Source organism: Durio zibethinus, chromosome 24, assembly GCF_047325235.1.
Source record: "Durio zibethinus cultivar Kanyao isolate XHJ-2024 chromosome 24, ASM4732523v1, whole genome shotgun sequence".
Taxonomy (NCBI): Eukaryota; Viridiplantae; Streptophyta; class Magnoliopsida; order Malvales; family Malvaceae; genus Durio; species Durio zibethinus.
Window position 1 is genome coordinate 8138334 of NC_143185.1, and position 17920 is coordinate 8156253.

Sequence of the window (17920 nt, forward strand, 5' to 3'; positions counted from 1 at the left end):
ATTGGAGTTATTTGGTATTCTTTTCCTACATGCAATTTCTGTAATTTTGTTCAAAAATGAGTGGGCTAAAGACTATGTGCATGAATATTACATTATTAACAGACAAAGAAAGATCTACAATGAAGTCATCAATCCAATCAGGGGTAAAAATTGTTAGTCTCCATCTAATTACAAGCCAAAACCTTCAGAGGTACAAATGAAACAACCCGATATCTAAGACCAAGAAAAAAAAGCATAATGAAGTAAAGACTACATATGCTAAGGTTAAAAAAATAGGAATCTCAATATCATATTCAAAATGTGGACAGAAGGGTTCACAATAAAAGGTTTTACAAGAACATTTCATAGGTACAATAAAATGCAGTTAATAGTTACAATTTCATAATTTTGTGTAAATGTTATTATTTCTCAAATAATCTTGAATTGATACTATTTATTTCTATTTTTTTTTTGTCTAATAGCAAGATATACCCAAATCTAACCAACAAAGCATATTTGTCCAACAGTGGCAAACCACTAACAGCACTAACAACAATCAGTTCCAATTCTAGCAATAAGGAATACCAACAGCAACAAACCATTAACAATAGTAACAACAATAACAACAATCAGTTCCATTGCATAATGTAACATTTAGATGGATGTTTGATGCAAGTGTTTATATTTACATTGGTTAATAATGACTTAGCTATATATTAATTTTATCTAATCATCATTGTTTGTTATATTTAAGGATTCAAGTCAAACTATTTATCATAACAATCCACCATAGGTACACAACATTCACAAAGTGATACATAAAGTACAATGTTTAATTTTACTTTAACTTTAGTTTCTAATGAAATAAACAATAAATTTGGTTTTTTGTTGGCTTTAGGGCTACTACCAGATTAATTTTTTTTTTATAATTTATATCTTTGTGTGCAGTTTAAGGTTTAATATCTCTTTCATATAATTTAGCTTCCATGAAAACTTTGTTTAAGTATGTTGCCTGGAAGCCTATGGCTAAGCAATATGGTGTCCAGAAGTTTGAATAGTGAATGAAGCTTGTTTTGTCCAAAACAGTATTTTTTGTTAAAGCATTATGTTTGATTGTGTTGGTAAATTTTAGTGTAGTTAAAACATTTTGTTTGATTTTACTAGAAAATTTCAATGTAGCCAGTTTAGAATATGAATTTACTGGCGATGAAGTGTACACAACTTTATAAAGTGCAACTTATATTTGAGTCATTTGAAGTGTAAAAACTTTACAAAGTGTACAAAACTTTACAAAGTGCACAAAGCTTGTTGGCAATGAAGTGCACAAATTTATATTTTGTTATCATTGAAAATGAAAATATGAAATTATTACTTTTGTATGAAAGTGTTATACAAACTTGTAGTCATTTCTACGAACTTATAGTTATTTCTACAAACTTGTTACAAAGTATTCTATTTTATATGAAAGTGTTCTACAAACTTGTTAGTAAACAATAGTCATTACTTATGTGATGTGAATATTAGTCATTACCTATGAAAGTGTTTTACAAACTTATTGCTAGCAAATAGTAGTCTACAAACTTGTTTTATTCTCAAGATCATTCCATTGATTTAGATGTGAACATAATCATATTACACAAAATATGTAAGTTTAGAAATATGTAACTTTAGAAACAAACTTGCATTAATACTAATGAAATATATTCATATTACACAAAATATGCAAGTTTAAAAATATAAACAACTTCCAATTGATAACATACATATTACAAGCCAATTACCCTTAATACTATACTAAATTTTATTCAATTTCTTTTTAACGATAACATAAAAATAACAAGTAATACATTGTAATCCACTTCTAGTTTTTATTATTGCAATTGTTATTGTTTGCATTATCTGAACGGACTTGATTTTAATGTTCCATTCTTCGTAGCCTCCTTAGTAAACTTAGAATGATTGTCTTGCTATGTTCTTCTATTAGAAGATCATACTATTGAAAAAAAATCCATATGCACCAAATTGTTGCAAATTTAAACAAAAATCATCACAAAATTAAAGGAATAAAAAACAATAAATTAAAAAAATAAAAATCATAAAAACAATAATTTGCTAACCATTGTTGCTACTTGTTACCCATATTTAAAATAATACACTCTAACTTGTTATGTTCTTAAATATCTACAAAGTTCAAAACCAATAGTTGTGTTCACATATTCTAAACCCATATTCAAAATCCATTGCACATTTGTTGTATTGTCAAAACCCTACTCTATTTATAAAACTTAAATTCTATTAATTAAAAAATAAAATATTATGTTCTTATCCCATAGTTGTACAATCAAAAAATTGACAGCTTATGTTATTGTCAATCTACGATGTGCTAATTCAAGCTTGTTAACCACGATGACAAACAGATAATAAGCCTATATCTTCCAAATGGTAACTCATAAGTCATCTTTTTCAACCCTTAATTCCTCATTTTCAAACCCTAGCTCTTCTCTTTCAAAATCCCTTTCTTTTTCTTTTCAACACTCGAAAAATTGCAAAAGTTTCTTTATTTTTTTAATTGGTTTAATTTTTTTAATGGACATTACAAAAATATCTTTAGCTTTTTTTTATTTGCTTAATGGATATTAAAAATTTTCACGTAATAAAAGTTTGAAAGATTATGTGTTATGCCACATAAGATTTATCATTAATTTAGATGATCTAGCAGATGGAGAGTTTATATTAACATACGTTTGGGTAATTGATGACTAAATTAAAATTTTTCAAAATTTATAGACCAATATAAAATTTGACTCAAAGTTTAGGAATTACACGTGCTATTAATTCTTTTTGTATTTGAAACAAGTGTTTATTTGGATACAAATAAAACAAAAGAGTTTATTTAGATACAATGAAAATATAAAAAACTTATTTAAGAGTCTTTTTTTTTAATATTTCAACTTTTTTTTCTTAAATAACAAACAAATATATATTTTTTAAAAAGTTAATGTTACAAATAATGAATGAATTATAATGAAGTATTTAATGTGATACTTAAATTTTAAAAATATATAATATGATATATGAATTATGAATTTATTAACTAATGTAGCATTTAAAAAATTGTTTATTCTTCATATATTATTGTTTGAAGCTAACCAATTAAGAGTAATTACTATTTTAATTAACATATTTATAATTTAGATATTACATTAAAAGTTTTAAAATTCAAGTATCGAATTAAATATTTTACTATAATTTAAGAATTATTTATAACATTAGCTTAAAAAAAATAACAAAACAATAATTTCATTTTTCTTTTATAAGAAATTGTTAATGTTATAAATAGTTTTATTTTACTATAATTTTAAGAATTATTCATAATGTTGACTTTAAAAAAATAATAAAACAATAATTTCATTTTTTTTATAAGAAATGGTTAATATTATAAATAATTTTTAAATTATAATAAAATATTTAATTTAAAAAAATTTTTAATATAATACTTGAATTATGAATTATTAACTAATGTAATATTCATTATCAATATAATAAACTTCAAAATACGTAATAAATAAATATTTTTTAAATATTATATTAATTAATAAATTTATAAATTAATTATCATATTAAAAAAAAAAACAATTCTTTTATAAAGACTAATAATATATAAAAAAATTATACACCAATCGGTGATTCGGTGTTCAGTATTATGATTAAGAAGTGTCACGTCAAAGTAGATATTTTCTCCGGTCGTTTTGTTCTGACTAAGGGCAATTATAAGTTGTTATCAAACCTCGAAATTATGAAGTTTATCGACCCTTCCGTTTGTCTCAAGACGCTTACTTTTTCTACAGCCACTAATCCAGCGTCCAAAAACCATTAGATGCAAACATTGGCTAGTAGAGATGACCGCACCGAAATGGAACCCAAACAGAATTATATTTTAATTGAGAATCTAAATTTAGGTTGCTGGAAAAGGGCTAAATGTCCCAAGCGTCGGGCTGGGGCCGTTATGTGTTTTCTTAAACGCTGCATGGGCTTCTCTGAGATTGACACGTGGCACATCAAAACAAAGGCGTGTAAGTTTGTGGTTGTGATTGTGATGCTGCGGGGACCACCTCATCATCTATGCTAGGCATTTATGCTTCACATTCACATGCATTCCCCATCCTATTTTTGATGTTATTATTATGCCATGCCAATGCATGGAAAATATTACTATGTTGTGATTTATCTTTTATATTTAAAAACAAAATAATACAAACTAAAAGTATATTTAATTAATATTATTACTATACTGTAATTTATCACTAGAAGTTTGTTATTTTTTTTTCAAAATTTTTTAATATAAAGAATTCGTAATCTAAAAATAAAAAAAATAATTATAGATATTAAAATTAAAATTTATTAAATTATTAAATTAAAAATTTAAAAATAATATATAATTTAATTGACTTAAAATTTGAATTTTTCTTCCAATTTTGAGGATAGTAGGAACTATATATAAAGAGAATTTTGGAGAAAACTATTTAGAAAGAGACAATAAGTACAATTTAAAAGCCTTCCAATCATGATAAAAAGGCAATAATTCCTTCAATAGGCCCATTTGATAGGGATCTTTATTTTGACATCCAAACTAAATATTTTACTTGTTTCAAACAGTTTCAATTTAAATTTTAATTTCTTATTAAAAAAATTTTAAGTCTAAAATTTTCTTGAAATTAGGAGTTTTATTTTCAATTTTCAGTGGCTCTTTTCTGGAAATAGAAGTTCAATTGGCAGCCTTATTTTGTGCACTTCCCTTTGAAAAACTTCAATTTGGTTGAATAAAGCAGGGAAAATAATTTCCAAGAATAAATGTATTGGTCCAAGCATCACATAATTTAGACAGCTTTTTCTAAATTATTCTGTTCCATTATGAAAGTAGTTCACAGCTAGAAAAAAAATCTAATGCAAATGGACCCCTTCTACTTTAATCCTTAGTTTTCTTTTTGATTATTTTCTTTGATGGATTGAATCTGCCATTTTTCCATTTAACTTTTCATTTTTGAAAGGAAAGGATTTTTCCTTGTAACTTAATATCAAAGAATATTTCTATTTTTTTTTTTTTAAATATACATCCTTGAGATTCATTTCCCCTTTGGGGATTTCATTTTATTATATTTTTTTTATGACCTTTTTGCATTTAGTATGGTACTTAATAATTTTTTTTTTGTTTTCTTTTTTGGTACAGCTAATTAGCACATTCTTATTTGAATTATTTTAGTTTATTTGGTGATTCATCTTTCATTGTTCTTTTCCTTATTTGAATTGAAAATGAATTTACATGCTCTATATAACATTTTGCTACCAATTCTACTAAGATTTAAATTAAAAAAGATTATTAATAAACAACATAATATAATACCAAATAAACCTTTTTTTTTTTTTACAAAGGTGTAATTGAAGAATATTTTTTTTAGAATGCAAAATTTGATTTAATTAGTTTATATGATTTTTAAATATATATATATATATGAAATTTAAATTTCAATATCCGATTATAACTTCTTTATATATATATATAAATACTTTTTTTAACATATAACTTAATAAGAGACATGCAATTATTCAAATATGATGTGGTAAAAGTAAAAGAGCAAAATTTAACTTTTATTTGGTTAAAAAAAAATAAAACTCTAACTTTACTCAGAATTAATATATGTTTTAAAAATAATTGTGGGGATTATTCCATTAAAATTAAGATTAAGAGTATTTTCATGCCAAAATTTAAAACTTTTTTTTACAGAACAAAATATTTATATTTATATTTACATTAATATTAATGAGAAGTTGATACAATAGTCAAGGTTTAAAAAGATTTTGACGATAAAAGTTTTAAATTTCAAAAGATGAAAAAAAAAATAAATTTATACGATTTTAATATTTAAGTTGCACATTTTGCAATTTATTTTTGGCCGAGGACACATTTGCAATTTATAAATATATATATTAAAAGGCAAAAATATTGAAAAGTTGCGTTGGTGAAGATGGTTAAAGCAAATGAAAAAGTATATTAGTTTATCAAATTTAAAGTTTGGCTTAACTGTATAATTATTTTAAAAAAGTGATGTTTTCGGTACTTGTAATTTTTTAAAATTTTTATTAGGATTTTTTTTAATAAAAAATACATTAGATGAGTGAAAAGATCATCTTCATCATCATCATCGATGGGTGATGATGATACGCAGCATGCATGCACATTAAAAACAAACATGACATGTGCTATGTTATATTAATATTTTAGTAGTACAAGTGAACTTCCTCAAAATAAAAAAGAAAAAAAATTGACTTTATGATATGAAATGAATGAATAAAAATAGAAAAAAACATAGAAACCAAAAATTGAATTCAATCCAAAGGAATTTTGACGTCCGCAAGAACATACATAAAAGCTACTCGTTACTCTCACTCTCTGCTTCCTTCTGTCTCTCCTCCTCTGCCCTTTCCAAACAAAAGAAAACAGAGTGAAAAGAAAAAGAAATGAAAGAGCAGAAACTGCAATAAATACCCAAAAAGGAAAATAAAAATAAAAATAAAATTGTACGGAGCTATAACTGATTACTATAAGGATAATCTTATATGACATTTTAATTCTAAATAAATCCAATGGGAAATAAGCTTTAAAACAAAATAAAAAAAATCATTACTTTTTCATAAAAAAATATACATTAAAATTATTATATTCGGCTTTGTTTGGAGTTGTGTTTGTTTTCTTTTTGGGCTTTTATAGGCAAAGATCGAAATTTTCGTCTCTCAAGAAATTTCAACACTGTCACTTAACACTGTAAGTTCTCTCTCTCCTTTCTCTTTTGTCAATGGGTTTTCTTTGTCTGGGAGAATTAAGAACAGAAAGTACTTCACTTTTTCCCACTCTTTTCTTCTATATATTCTTTTTTGGCTTTGGGTTTTCATTTCATTGTTGAATTATGGTTTTTTTTTCTGTGTTTATATGTGGGTTTTCATTGATATCAAGCCTCTTTTATTTATTATTATTTTTTTTTTTTGTTTTTGTGGGTGTAGGTAACTGGGTTTATAGAATGCGAGAAAGGGTTCAAATTTAACAGACTTGGGTTCTAATTTTAGCCTTAAATTCAAGGATTTTCTTTCTTTTTCCAACGTTTTCTTTGCAACCGTTTATAGATGAAAACTTCATTTCTTTTGTTTTGTGAATTTGGGAGATGGAATCATTTCAATTTGCTTTTTTTTTTTAATCTCATATTTTCACTTAGTATATGTGACTATCATTTTCTTTTAATACTATTATATGTCCATAGCATTTGTGCCAAGCAGAGACGACTTATTTGATGGTGGGTTGGCTTTGTGTTTTATGATTTTGTATTTCAGGCCTTAAATTGTTCTAAATATCGAATAGAATTTTCACTAAATAGTCTCAGGTTGTCACTGAAGTTCTTAGTTGTGAACAAGTGCTGAAATTCTTATAATGGTCATGGGTCATTACCCTATTGTCTTGCTTGGAATTAACTCTTTTACTCTTCTTGTGTCTATAATTCAGGTTTTAGTGGTCAGAATGAAACCGTTGTCACTTTTCTTCTGAAATGCTGACAAGCTTGAGTGTCAAGTGCTAAGTATGGCCTGTGTTTTGCTTATTGGTTGAATATAATTACGGCCTTTCTCTGTCAAGGTGCCTGGGGAGGCTCAACAGGATATCTGGGTATGGTGAATTCAAGCTTTGTTAGCTCAGTTTGGTGAATTTGTTGAGCTGTTGCAGTCTTAATTCGAGGGAAATGGTGCCGTCTGGGCCACCGACTCCAATTGGTGGTGCTCCATCTGTTTCACCAGCACTTATGCGAACAAATTCTTCTATTTTGGGATCTCAAGGTGGTTCAATGCCTCAGCAAGCAACATTTTCATCAATTGTCTCACCAAGAGCGCAGTATAACATGAATTTGCTAGGCAGCACAGCGAACATTTCATCACTTCTCAATCAGACTTTTGGCAATGGGGGTTTGAACTCTGGCCTAGCTGGCGTGAGTGGTTTCCAACATAGAGGTTTTGATACCACAGCTGAGTCTGATCCTCTCACTGCTGTAGCAAATGAGATTGGTTTTAATGCACCTTCTTCATCGTTCACACCATCAAATGTTGCAAATTCTGGGTCATCAGGCCAACTTCAGAATCAGCAAATTTCAAACTCTGCTGGAAATCCTGTACTGTCGGATCAACAGCAATCTCAAGTTCAACAATCTGAGCCGCAAAAGTTTCGGCATGGTCAGCTGTCAATGCAACAGTTCCCTCTTTCCCACAGTCAATCACAGCAGCAATTTCAATCAATCCGAGGAGGGATAGGGGGTGCAGGTGCAGTGAAGTTGGAGCTGCAGACTATGAATGATCAGGTTGGTCCTCAGCAGCAGTTGCAGTCATTCAGAAATCTTGGACCAGTGAAGCTAGAGCCTCAACAGAACCAAATTGGAAGAGGCATAGGACCTGTAAAATTGGAACGTCAACAGTCTGATCAAGCAATGCTTTTGCAACAGCAGCAACAACAGCAACAGCAGCAGCAGTTCCTCCAATTGTCCAGGCAGTCTTCTCAAACTGCACTTGCACATATGAATCTTTTGCAACAACAGCGTATTTTGCAGATGCAACATCAGCAACAACTTTTGAAATCACTTCCTCAGCAAAGGCCTCAACTACAGCCACAGTTTCAGCAACAGAACTTGCCTATTAGATCTGCTGTTAGACCAGCTTATGAACCGGGAACTTGCGCTCGGCGTTTGACTCAATACATATATCAGCAACAGCACAGACCTGATGTAAGATAATTTCGCTTGTGGAATTAATCATTCTTCTGGTGATTGCTGTTTTACTTGCTAGTAACACTTGTTCTTGATGCAGGATAACAATATTGAATTCTGGCGGAAATTTGTTGCTGAATTTTTTGCTACTAATGCAAAGAAAAGGTGGTGTGTTTCGTTGTATGGAAATAGTCGTCAAACTAATGGTGTTTTTCCTCAGGTATGTTGTCTAAAGAAATTAATTGACTTACACTTTACTCTCCATAGGGAGAGGAAAAGCTGTTGCTTTAGAAAAAGAAAGGGGAGGTGGTTGCAATGGAGTATCCTTGATATACTCTCTTCCAGGAATTTTAAATTTGCTAAATGATGTCTTGGAGGATCACTGTTTGTTAATGTTTGATGAAGTTGTGAAATGTCAGTAATGAGGATCACAGATAATTACCTTTGTGGTTCAGTTATGCTATTTTGGAAAACAGTCAGGCTCATAAAAAAAAAAAAAAAAGAAAAAAGAAAAAAGGGAAAAAAAACACTATCAGGTAATGTGCTGTAGCTTCCACTGAAGCCCTGGCCACATTCAAGGATAAATATAAAAAATTTATTTCCTGTTGTGAGATATGTGCGTGTTGTGCAAAGTTGTGCAATTTCAGAAGGGCTTTATATAAATCTCAAGTGGGCAGTTATCAGAAGTAGTAGTTGGTTTTGGGATGTGATAATAATTTTCTCTATATATGTTATGTAAGATTTGGATTTGTATGCTTGGCAAAAACAGGTTTCTATTGTTAGTATTTTGTGGTTTTTCAGGGTAGCATGCTAGGATCTTGTTTGCCTATCTTTTTATGTCTCATTGGAGTCTTGGCCAATTAAAATGATACTTTCCACTTTTTAGAATGCTTCACAAAGTTTAAGATTTCGCTGTGTTGCCATTGTGAGGAAATATTAGAAATTTAATTGTAGATTTTGCAGGATATATGGCATTGTGAAATATGCAACTGCAAGCCTGGTCGTGGTTTTGGTAATTTATTTCTTTCACCTCTTCAATTTGATATTTTTATGGTATTTTAAAGTTTCCTGCTTTTGAAGCTGACTATATCTTGCCATATTAAGTGAAGAAAGTGTTCTGTATTTTATGTAAATGGTCCTGCTGCTTAACTGATGTGTTTATCAAGTTCTGCATCTATGACTATTAGGAAAATATAGGAAACTTCTATGGATTCAATCTTTATTGATTCACTGTCCTTTGGCAAACAATTAGTGGCAAAGCCTGAATCTCCTGCTTATGCATAAAAACTTCATATCTGAATGCAATCATTTGAAACATATAATAAATACTTTTGATGTGTGCTTTAATCAATATCCAGGCTTTCTTTGCATGGAAGAAGAAAAATTCTAAACACTTTACCTAAAGAAGCAGTTAATGCTGCCTTTCTTAGTGATTGTCTCTTTGGATATGCATTGTAATTTAGGTACATAGGCTTCATTTAGAGAAAGAATAGAGGACAAGTTCGGTCTACAATCTCTACTTTTATGGTCTGAGTCTTATGTATCAGGGAGACTAGTCGATTGCACTATCCATTCTCTCTCAGGTGGTCTACACTTGAAATGCCATAAAACAATCTTATACATATGAATCAATTATAGGTGATTCTGTATTGTTTATTTAACTTTTCTATCCCATTTTGTAAAAGTTTTAGGAATAGAAAAGGAAGCAGTAGAATGGTGAAACTGTTGAAAGTAAGATAATTGGTGATTTTAAAGTAGTAAGTCTACTTTCTTTGGACTCCATGAAGTTGGTACCAATAGGAAAATGAACATTGTAGTGGTTTCTACTGTATGTCATTTTGGTCCATGGTGCAAAAGTGTATTACTATTCAATGAGTGGTTCATGTTGAAGGAATCAAAGATATACCTTCAAAAGTAAGCAGCTGAAAATCTAAGTAGAATTTCATTTGTCTTCTCTGAGAGAGTAAAGAATATGACTTGTAACTGTATGAGAAAAAGTTTTATTATTTCACGTCCCAAATTACACAAAATATAAACATGAAAAGAGAGTAAATGTCAAGTTCTCACTTTTCAAACGCTCTCTTTGTACTTTCAGAGACAACTGTTGAGGTTCTACCCCGGCTATTTAAAATCAAATATGACAGTGGCACTTTGGAGGAGCTTCTTTATGTTGATATGCCTCGTGAATATCATAATGCAAATGGTCAAATTGTCCTTGACTATGCAAAAGCAATACAAGAGAGTGTTTTTGAGCATCTTCGTGTAGTACGGGATGGTCAACTTCGTATTGTTTTCACTCCAGATTTAAAGGTTCGGAGATGCTAAATTTCTGTGTTAAGGGAGGTTATAACTTCTGGAACTTCTAACTGGTTGAAATGCTGTTTATCTTATCTTGTTTATGCTATCTAGATTTGCTCTTGGGAGTTTTGTGCACGACGTCATGAGGAGCTTATCCCTCGAAGATTGATAATATCTCAGGTATACAAAAAGATGTAGATTTATGTGCTTAAGTTGTCTTACAACATCCTCTCATGGAGTACTTATGAAATGTAAATTAACTTGATTTTGTTATGCCTTACTGTAATGGTGGCACATTAAAAGTCATTAGTAATTTCTGGGCAAGTTCCTCTCATCTTTACTCTAAAAGAACATAGATAAGCCCAATGTTTATTTTAGAAACGAGGGACACAGGGAGTAGGAGAAGGTGAAGGAAAAATATTAAGCATCTCACTCCCACTCCCACTTCCTCTCCACAGAGGATGTGGGTGTGATTTTTTCCACTGCTCTTTGTGTTTACTTTGACTTATCTTCTCTGCTGGAGGCATTAAGGGTGGTGAAATGGATTTTGATGAACTGAAGAGCATTCTTTCATAGATTCAATGAAGCCTTTTACCTGATACAAGTTGGGTTAGAGCTTCATTTTCATAGACTTCATTAATTGATTAAAGTGGATTCCAGGTAAGTCAACTTGGAGCTGCTGCACAGAAATACCAAGCATCGGCACAGAATGCATCATCCAACTTATCTGCACTGGACTTACAGAGTAACTGTAACATGTAAGTTTTATATTCTTATTATATCACTTATATTTAATGACTTACCATCTCTGTGGTCTCTGTAACATTAGAGTTATTAATTCATGAAAGTGACATGGATATAATACTAAAAAGTCTTTTAAATCATTGTAGAGAAATTTTGTTATAAAAAGGTATCAAAGTAATTTTTTATTATCTTGCAATTGTTGTAAAACAGCTGAATACCATTGAACTTTCAACTTTAAAGCAAGGAAAATCAAATATCAATATATGGCCTGATAGGCTTAAAAATCTGTTATTGGCTGGATCTTGCCCCTTGCCCTAGTTATATGCCCTAGGGTATATAAGCTTATTTTTGTGTCACTGTGGCCACTTGCCCTTCTCTTCCAAATCCTGCTGCCGCCTCAAGCATCTCTTCTCCCTCTCTTTCTCCTATTTGATTTGAGGCATAGATCAGCATCAATCACATGAGAAAAGCAACAATGGCCATTGTGACACCCTGGCCAGCCTCACTTCTTTTATTTCTTTTGCTGTACTTCCTCTTTGTGAATTCTGATCTTCTCATCTCTCAGGCCAAGTCAGCACCATCCCAGATGGCTTTGTCGTTGATGGTGTTATATTAGTTTCTTCCTGCTTTTGTTTTGAATTCCCTGTACCCAGCCATGTGTGTATTGTGTCTGAATTTAACAAAAAAACGTTAAGTCTTTTATTCTATGCTATATAAAACTGTTTTGATTTGTATGTTGGCATATTTGAGGCATGTCCTCATCCAACACAGACATGAGAGCTGTTTCCATTTGTGCTTCCTAAATTGGTTATGAATTGGCAATAAGAAATTCTTTATTTTTATTCTTTTTGGTAGTACTAAGGATTTGTGATAGAAGGTGTCATCCGTGGATTAAAACACCGGGTGAATTGGAGAAGTGCTATGCAGATGCCTGCCTGTTTGAAAGGAAAGTATAGTAAAATCATAAGGCCGTATAAGCTCTATGGTATTGGTTTCTGTAGGGTAGTTAAGAGGACAAAAATTCCATTAGATGGGTGGAGCTGAAATGGAGATGTTGAAATGTCATTAAGAAAAGCTGCACTGAGAAATGAAAATATTCATGAGAGTGTGTGGGTGGCATGAAATGAGGTGAATTAAGAGAAGGATAACTTAAATGTATTATTTGTGATCAATATAGACCTAGGGATGCTTCCATTCTCCCATTGACAAAAGTTATTTGAATCTATTAGGACTGAAGTAGAGGTACACAAAGGATGATGTTAGGGAAGTGATGAGAAACGAGTGTAGTGATGTCTTTGAATCTTTTGAAAATTATAACCTTAGATGTAGTTGGCTAAAGAAAATGAATTCATTTCTGTTATCTCAAACCTTTTGGAATCAAGACTTAGTCGGGTTAAGTGTAGATGATAGTTCAAACATGTTTGAATTATGCCCCCCTATGTTACCGAAAGGCGTTAAAAGTGGCGTACTTGGACATCTAACTGAAGATGGTGTAGAAGTGGTGTTCTTGCAATAAAGGCCATTCGATCTTTACCTGATTCACATATTTCATGCATGACCTTTTGTACATATGCATACTTTTCACATGTCACCTTAGTTTACTTTGTCAGTAACATGTGATTCTTGCAGGTTTGTTGCATCTGCTCGCCAATTAGCAAAGGCCTTGGATGTTCCTTTAGTTAATGATTTAGGGTATACAAAGAGATATGTTCGGTGCCTTCAGGTATTATAGGTTGCAACTTTATTATCTGTCATTATGAATTATAACAATTTTTATGGCTTTTCTTCTTCATTACTTACAAAAATAATTTTTTTTTGTGGTAAAGCCAATCACATGGAATGGTATGGCATTAAAACGTGAAATATTACAAATGCTTAAAACATCATATTATTTTTCATTTTCTCTGTATATTTTTTAATAAAATTCTTCTGTTATGCCTAGAAATATTTGTTACTTCCATCTTCCTTTTTTTCTTCTGTTATTGCCTTTTATATCTTATCTATTTTTTTTTCATACAAATCCAGTAGTTAAACAAGATCTAATAACTGAACGAGTAAATGTGACTTGCAACTGAATCAAGCCTTAATATCCCTTTTTGTCATGTATTAGAGCCATGTAACTAGTTTTTACTGTATAAAGAAACTTAGTGGTTTGAGATTTATGGGGGTTGGCAATTTTACTTTATTGTATGAAATTCTATAGTATGAGATGAAATTTTCTGTAATAAAACTGCAGGGACCGATCTAAACATTTAACATAATTAGAACAGCCCTTTGCAGTCATTTGACCAGAATTCTAGGATTGCCATTCGGAAAATAAAAAACCATGTTGTGATTTTTACTATAGAATGCACATGTTAGCACTGCTAATAAGTTTCCTTAGTGATACATAATAGCGGTGGCCTTTATGAGTAATTTTGCTGGAGTCCGCTAAATTTGAGAATACAGGGATGTGTTCTTCACAAATTAATGTACAACGAATGATCTGAAGATTTCCTGGAGTATAGAGACTAAATTCATAATGGGACTAAACCATACTAATTATATGTATATATACATATATACATATATATATATATATATATATATGTATGTATACACACACACACACACACACACACATATATATACATATATGTATATGATGAGGGATCCACTTACACTAGTGTAATTTTTTACATTTTTTTGGACCCTTGGATCAAAATTACTAAATTTAATGATATTATTTTGATTCAAATGAGTTATGGAATTAATTTTGATATAAGGATCCAAAAAAGTGTAAGAGTTACACTAGTGTAAGTGGATGCTTACTCTCTCTCTCTCTCTCTCTCTATATATATATATATATATATATATATATATGTTTTTGTATTTTGGTGGTGATATTTATTAGGTATACCTGTCAGGCATAGGGACATAACTGCTGTACTGATTGAAAAATGAATTACTAAACAGATGAGCCTTGTTATAATAACAGGGATTAAGCTTGATGAGATTTATAGGCCTTTTAATCAATGGAAATGATTAGCTGCAAAATTCTTTATAGGTTAATAATATATTATTTTTGCCCCCCCCCCCCCTCCCACCCCAACCTCCCCCTTCCCAAAAAAAAAAATTGTTACATGGGTGGTCACCCATAGGCTGTCACAATTCTATGAGATTTTAGACAAGATTAATAATATTTCTTGTTATCCTGCTTTTCTCTTTGTCCACAAATTTACCTTCCCTGGCTGATGTTTTCTCGATTCTCTATCATCTTACATGAAGCACAAATTCGGAGCTAATGGATGGATAGCTGATAGTTTACAGCTTAGCTTATGTGGGATTTTAAGTTACTATATACCTGATCTAACTTGTGTTTTTCAATTGCAGATATCCGAGGTTGTTAATAGCATGAAGGATTTGATTGATTATAGCCGAGAGACAGGCATGGGACCGATGGGTATAGTTCATAAATTCTGATCTTTCAATATTTATTATCATTATTCATGTTTGCTGATTTATTAAGAAGCATTCTTGTTGATCAATTGGTGTTGTGCTGATGCTGCTGATCTTCCTAGCCTATCTGAGCCCTGAAAATTAGGTAGAGCCACAAGAAACCTGGGAAGACATTGGCTCAGTTTGTCATCCCCTTGCAAGAATCCCAAAGACCCGCAGCTTAAGGAGGCACCAAATGATCCCCACCCAGATTTCAAGTTCTATTTAATGAACTTTGGGTGCCTCGTTGATGTGCCCACGCTAATGGGACAATATTCCACCAGAGAGCAGACACCTTGACTAGATTTTACCACTGGATCAATACTAGTTATTTTTTTTGAAATAAAACTCAATTCAGTTATAACTAAGAGATCAAACCGGCTTCATGGGTATCTTATACCAATTAAGAGGATTACTTGCTCCCGATTAACACTGACTGAGGTTGAGGCCGAGTAATACATCTATTGCACTGACTTATTTTATTTTTGTTTCTATATTTCTCTATAGTTTTCAAGACGGTTCTCATAAACTTCTCTTGTAATATGACTATGAATCAAAATTATTTTGGAAACCTGGAAATCACTAGTAGCATTGTTATTGATATGTCTCTTTTCTCTTTTAATTTGTTGTAGTTTTTCCTATACCTTGAAACATTGGTAATTATTTTGGTACATGTTCAGAAAGTCTGGCCAAGTTCCCAAGGAGGAGTTCCCCATCATCTGCACGGCATAATTCAGCTCAGCAAACTCAGGGGCAGCAACAAGTTACTGGAGAAAATGCAAATAATGATCCTCATTCAATACAATCTACTGTTCTGCAGCCTTCTTCAAGCAACGGTGTTGCCAGTGTAAACAACTCCCAGGATGCAGCATCCACTTTTACATCTGCGTCCACCATTGTTGGGCTTCTCCGACAGAATTCCATGAATTCTAGGATTGAAAACCAGATGAACAATCCAAACAGTCCCTATGCTGGAACCCCAGTTCAGATACCATCAGCAGGGTCCTCTACTTCTTTGCCACCCACTCAACCAAATCCATCTTCACCCTTCTCATCTTTGACGCCATCGTCATCTAATCTCCCTCTCCAAAGTTCTCATAATGCCATGGCTTCTTCAACTACTGCAAAGAATGTCAATTCAGCAAATTCATCTGCACAGATTCCACCACAGCTGTCATCTCAGTCAAGTGAGGTTGACCCAAATGAATCTCAGAGCTCTGTTGAAAAAATCATTCAAGAAATAATGATTTCATCACAGTTCAGTGAAGCAGGTAGCAGCGTGGTCAGTGTTGGTTCTGTAGGCAGTAACTTGAAGAACAATAATGGATTTCCACAGGTGAGTGGCAGCTGCCTGATGGGGAATAGGTTCATTAATAATAATTCGGGCACTGGAGGTGGAGGATTCGGGAATTTGAGTGATAGCATGGGTCTTTCTCCCAATCCCACTGCTATGAGATCTGCCATGGGGAACAACTTTATGAATTTCACTGGAAGGGTGAGCATGCCATTGGTGCCTCAAGAAGCTGTGACCCATCAGCAACAAGAATTAGCTTACAGATTACTCAGTGGACTTGGAGCAGATGGATTTAATAACCTTGAATTTGATTGGAAGTCCCCATAATTAGCTTTGTTGACTACTCTTTTATGAATTTGCTGAGGTTTGTGGTGTTAATATCAGATAGATTACGGAGTGCTTGTGCCATGCATCCTGGTTTGCCATGAGTTTGGGGTGGGTGATGCATAGTTAAAAGAGGATTTCTTCAATCCGGTACTGACTATAGAGAGAAGGATAACGTGTAACTCAGACCTTGGCAGTTGAATAGTTAATTGTTTGCATTTCTTATGATCCCCACCCCCCCTCCACTGTCTAGAGTGTACTTGTAGGGTACCCTTTTGGATGTTTGTGTCGTGTGTATATGGTCATAATACCATAAGGAATCTTCTTTCTGTGTAACAGGTGCCAAGGGATATGATTGTTCTCTTTCTGATGAAATTTTGTATACATAATTGAATACATATTGTATGCAGCAAATGTTAGAAAAAATAAAAACGAAAAGAGAAATAATAGAAAAAATTTTGAGAGGGGTGAAGAATACTTTTTGAAAAATAATTATACTTTTAAGATATAAAAAAATCTCAAAATTTTTAATAAGAAGCAATTAAGATGATTATATTAAAAGATTTATTTATAATGAATGAACAGATATAAATTTTTATATAAATAGTTATAATTTTTTATATGATCATGATTTTTATAAATAATAATTTATTTATATTTAAATAATTAAAGTTATTTCTCATATAATAATTGTTTAAAATATGAATAAAATTAATATAAAAATTAATTTTATTTATCAATAATAAAATTTTTTTATCTAGTGTGGGGGACATTACATTTTAAACTACTAATAATCTTTCACTATTTTGAAATGTTGGTGTTTAATTTTTACGTTTTAGACAAATAAATATTATGAATATAAGAAGATATTTTTCGATTTAAATTTTCAATTAATGTATATATCTTAGAATTCTAACGAAATTGATGGTGTTCGTAGATTAAATCTTAATTTCTAGTTTTAGAATTAAAGATATAACGCATATAATACTTATTTATTTTTCTATTAAAGTTT

At 31.2% G+C, this 17920-nt stretch overlaps 1 protein-coding gene across 2 annotated transcripts; it reads left to right on the plus strand.

The window, feature by feature from the left end:
- The first annotated feature begins 6429 nt into the window (after window positions 1-6429).
- LOC111316828 (transcriptional corepressor SEUSS-like) lies at window positions 6430-17283 on the plus strand. Of its 2 annotated transcripts, XM_089753364.1 has the most exons (11): window positions 6430-6799; window positions 7036-7322; window positions 7529-8789; window positions 8872-8991; window positions 9735-9783; window positions 10867-11081; window positions 11181-11249; window positions 11730-11827; window positions 13443-13536; window positions 15186-15255; window positions 15971-17283. In XM_089753364.1, the coding sequence occupies exons 3-11, from the start codon at window positions 7761-7763 to the stop codon at window positions 16909-16911; spliced, it is 2685 nt and encodes an 894-aa protein (XP_089609490.1). In that variant the 5' UTR covers window positions 6430-6799; window positions 7036-7322; window positions 7529-7760; the 3' UTR covers window positions 16912-17283. The 2 variants fall into 2 exon arrangements, with proteins under 2 accessions (XP_089609490.1, XP_022774728.2); XM_022918993.2 differs by lacking the exon at window positions 7036-7322.
- Window positions 17284-17920: the final 637 nt, after the last annotated feature.

Coding starts and splice junctions, on each gene's coding strand:
- LOC111316828 (XM_089753364.1), top strand. CDS start 7,761: ATGGTGCCGTCTGGGCCACCGACTCCAATTGGTGGTGCTCCATCTGTT. Junction 9,784..10,866: donor CAAGCCTGGTCGTGGTTTTG/GTAATTTATTTC, acceptor TTGTACTTTCAG/AGACAACTGTTGAGGTTCTA. Junction 15,256..15,970: donor GACAGGCATGGGACCGATGG/GTATAGTTCATA, acceptor GTACATGTTCAG/AAAGTCTGGCCAAGTTCCCA.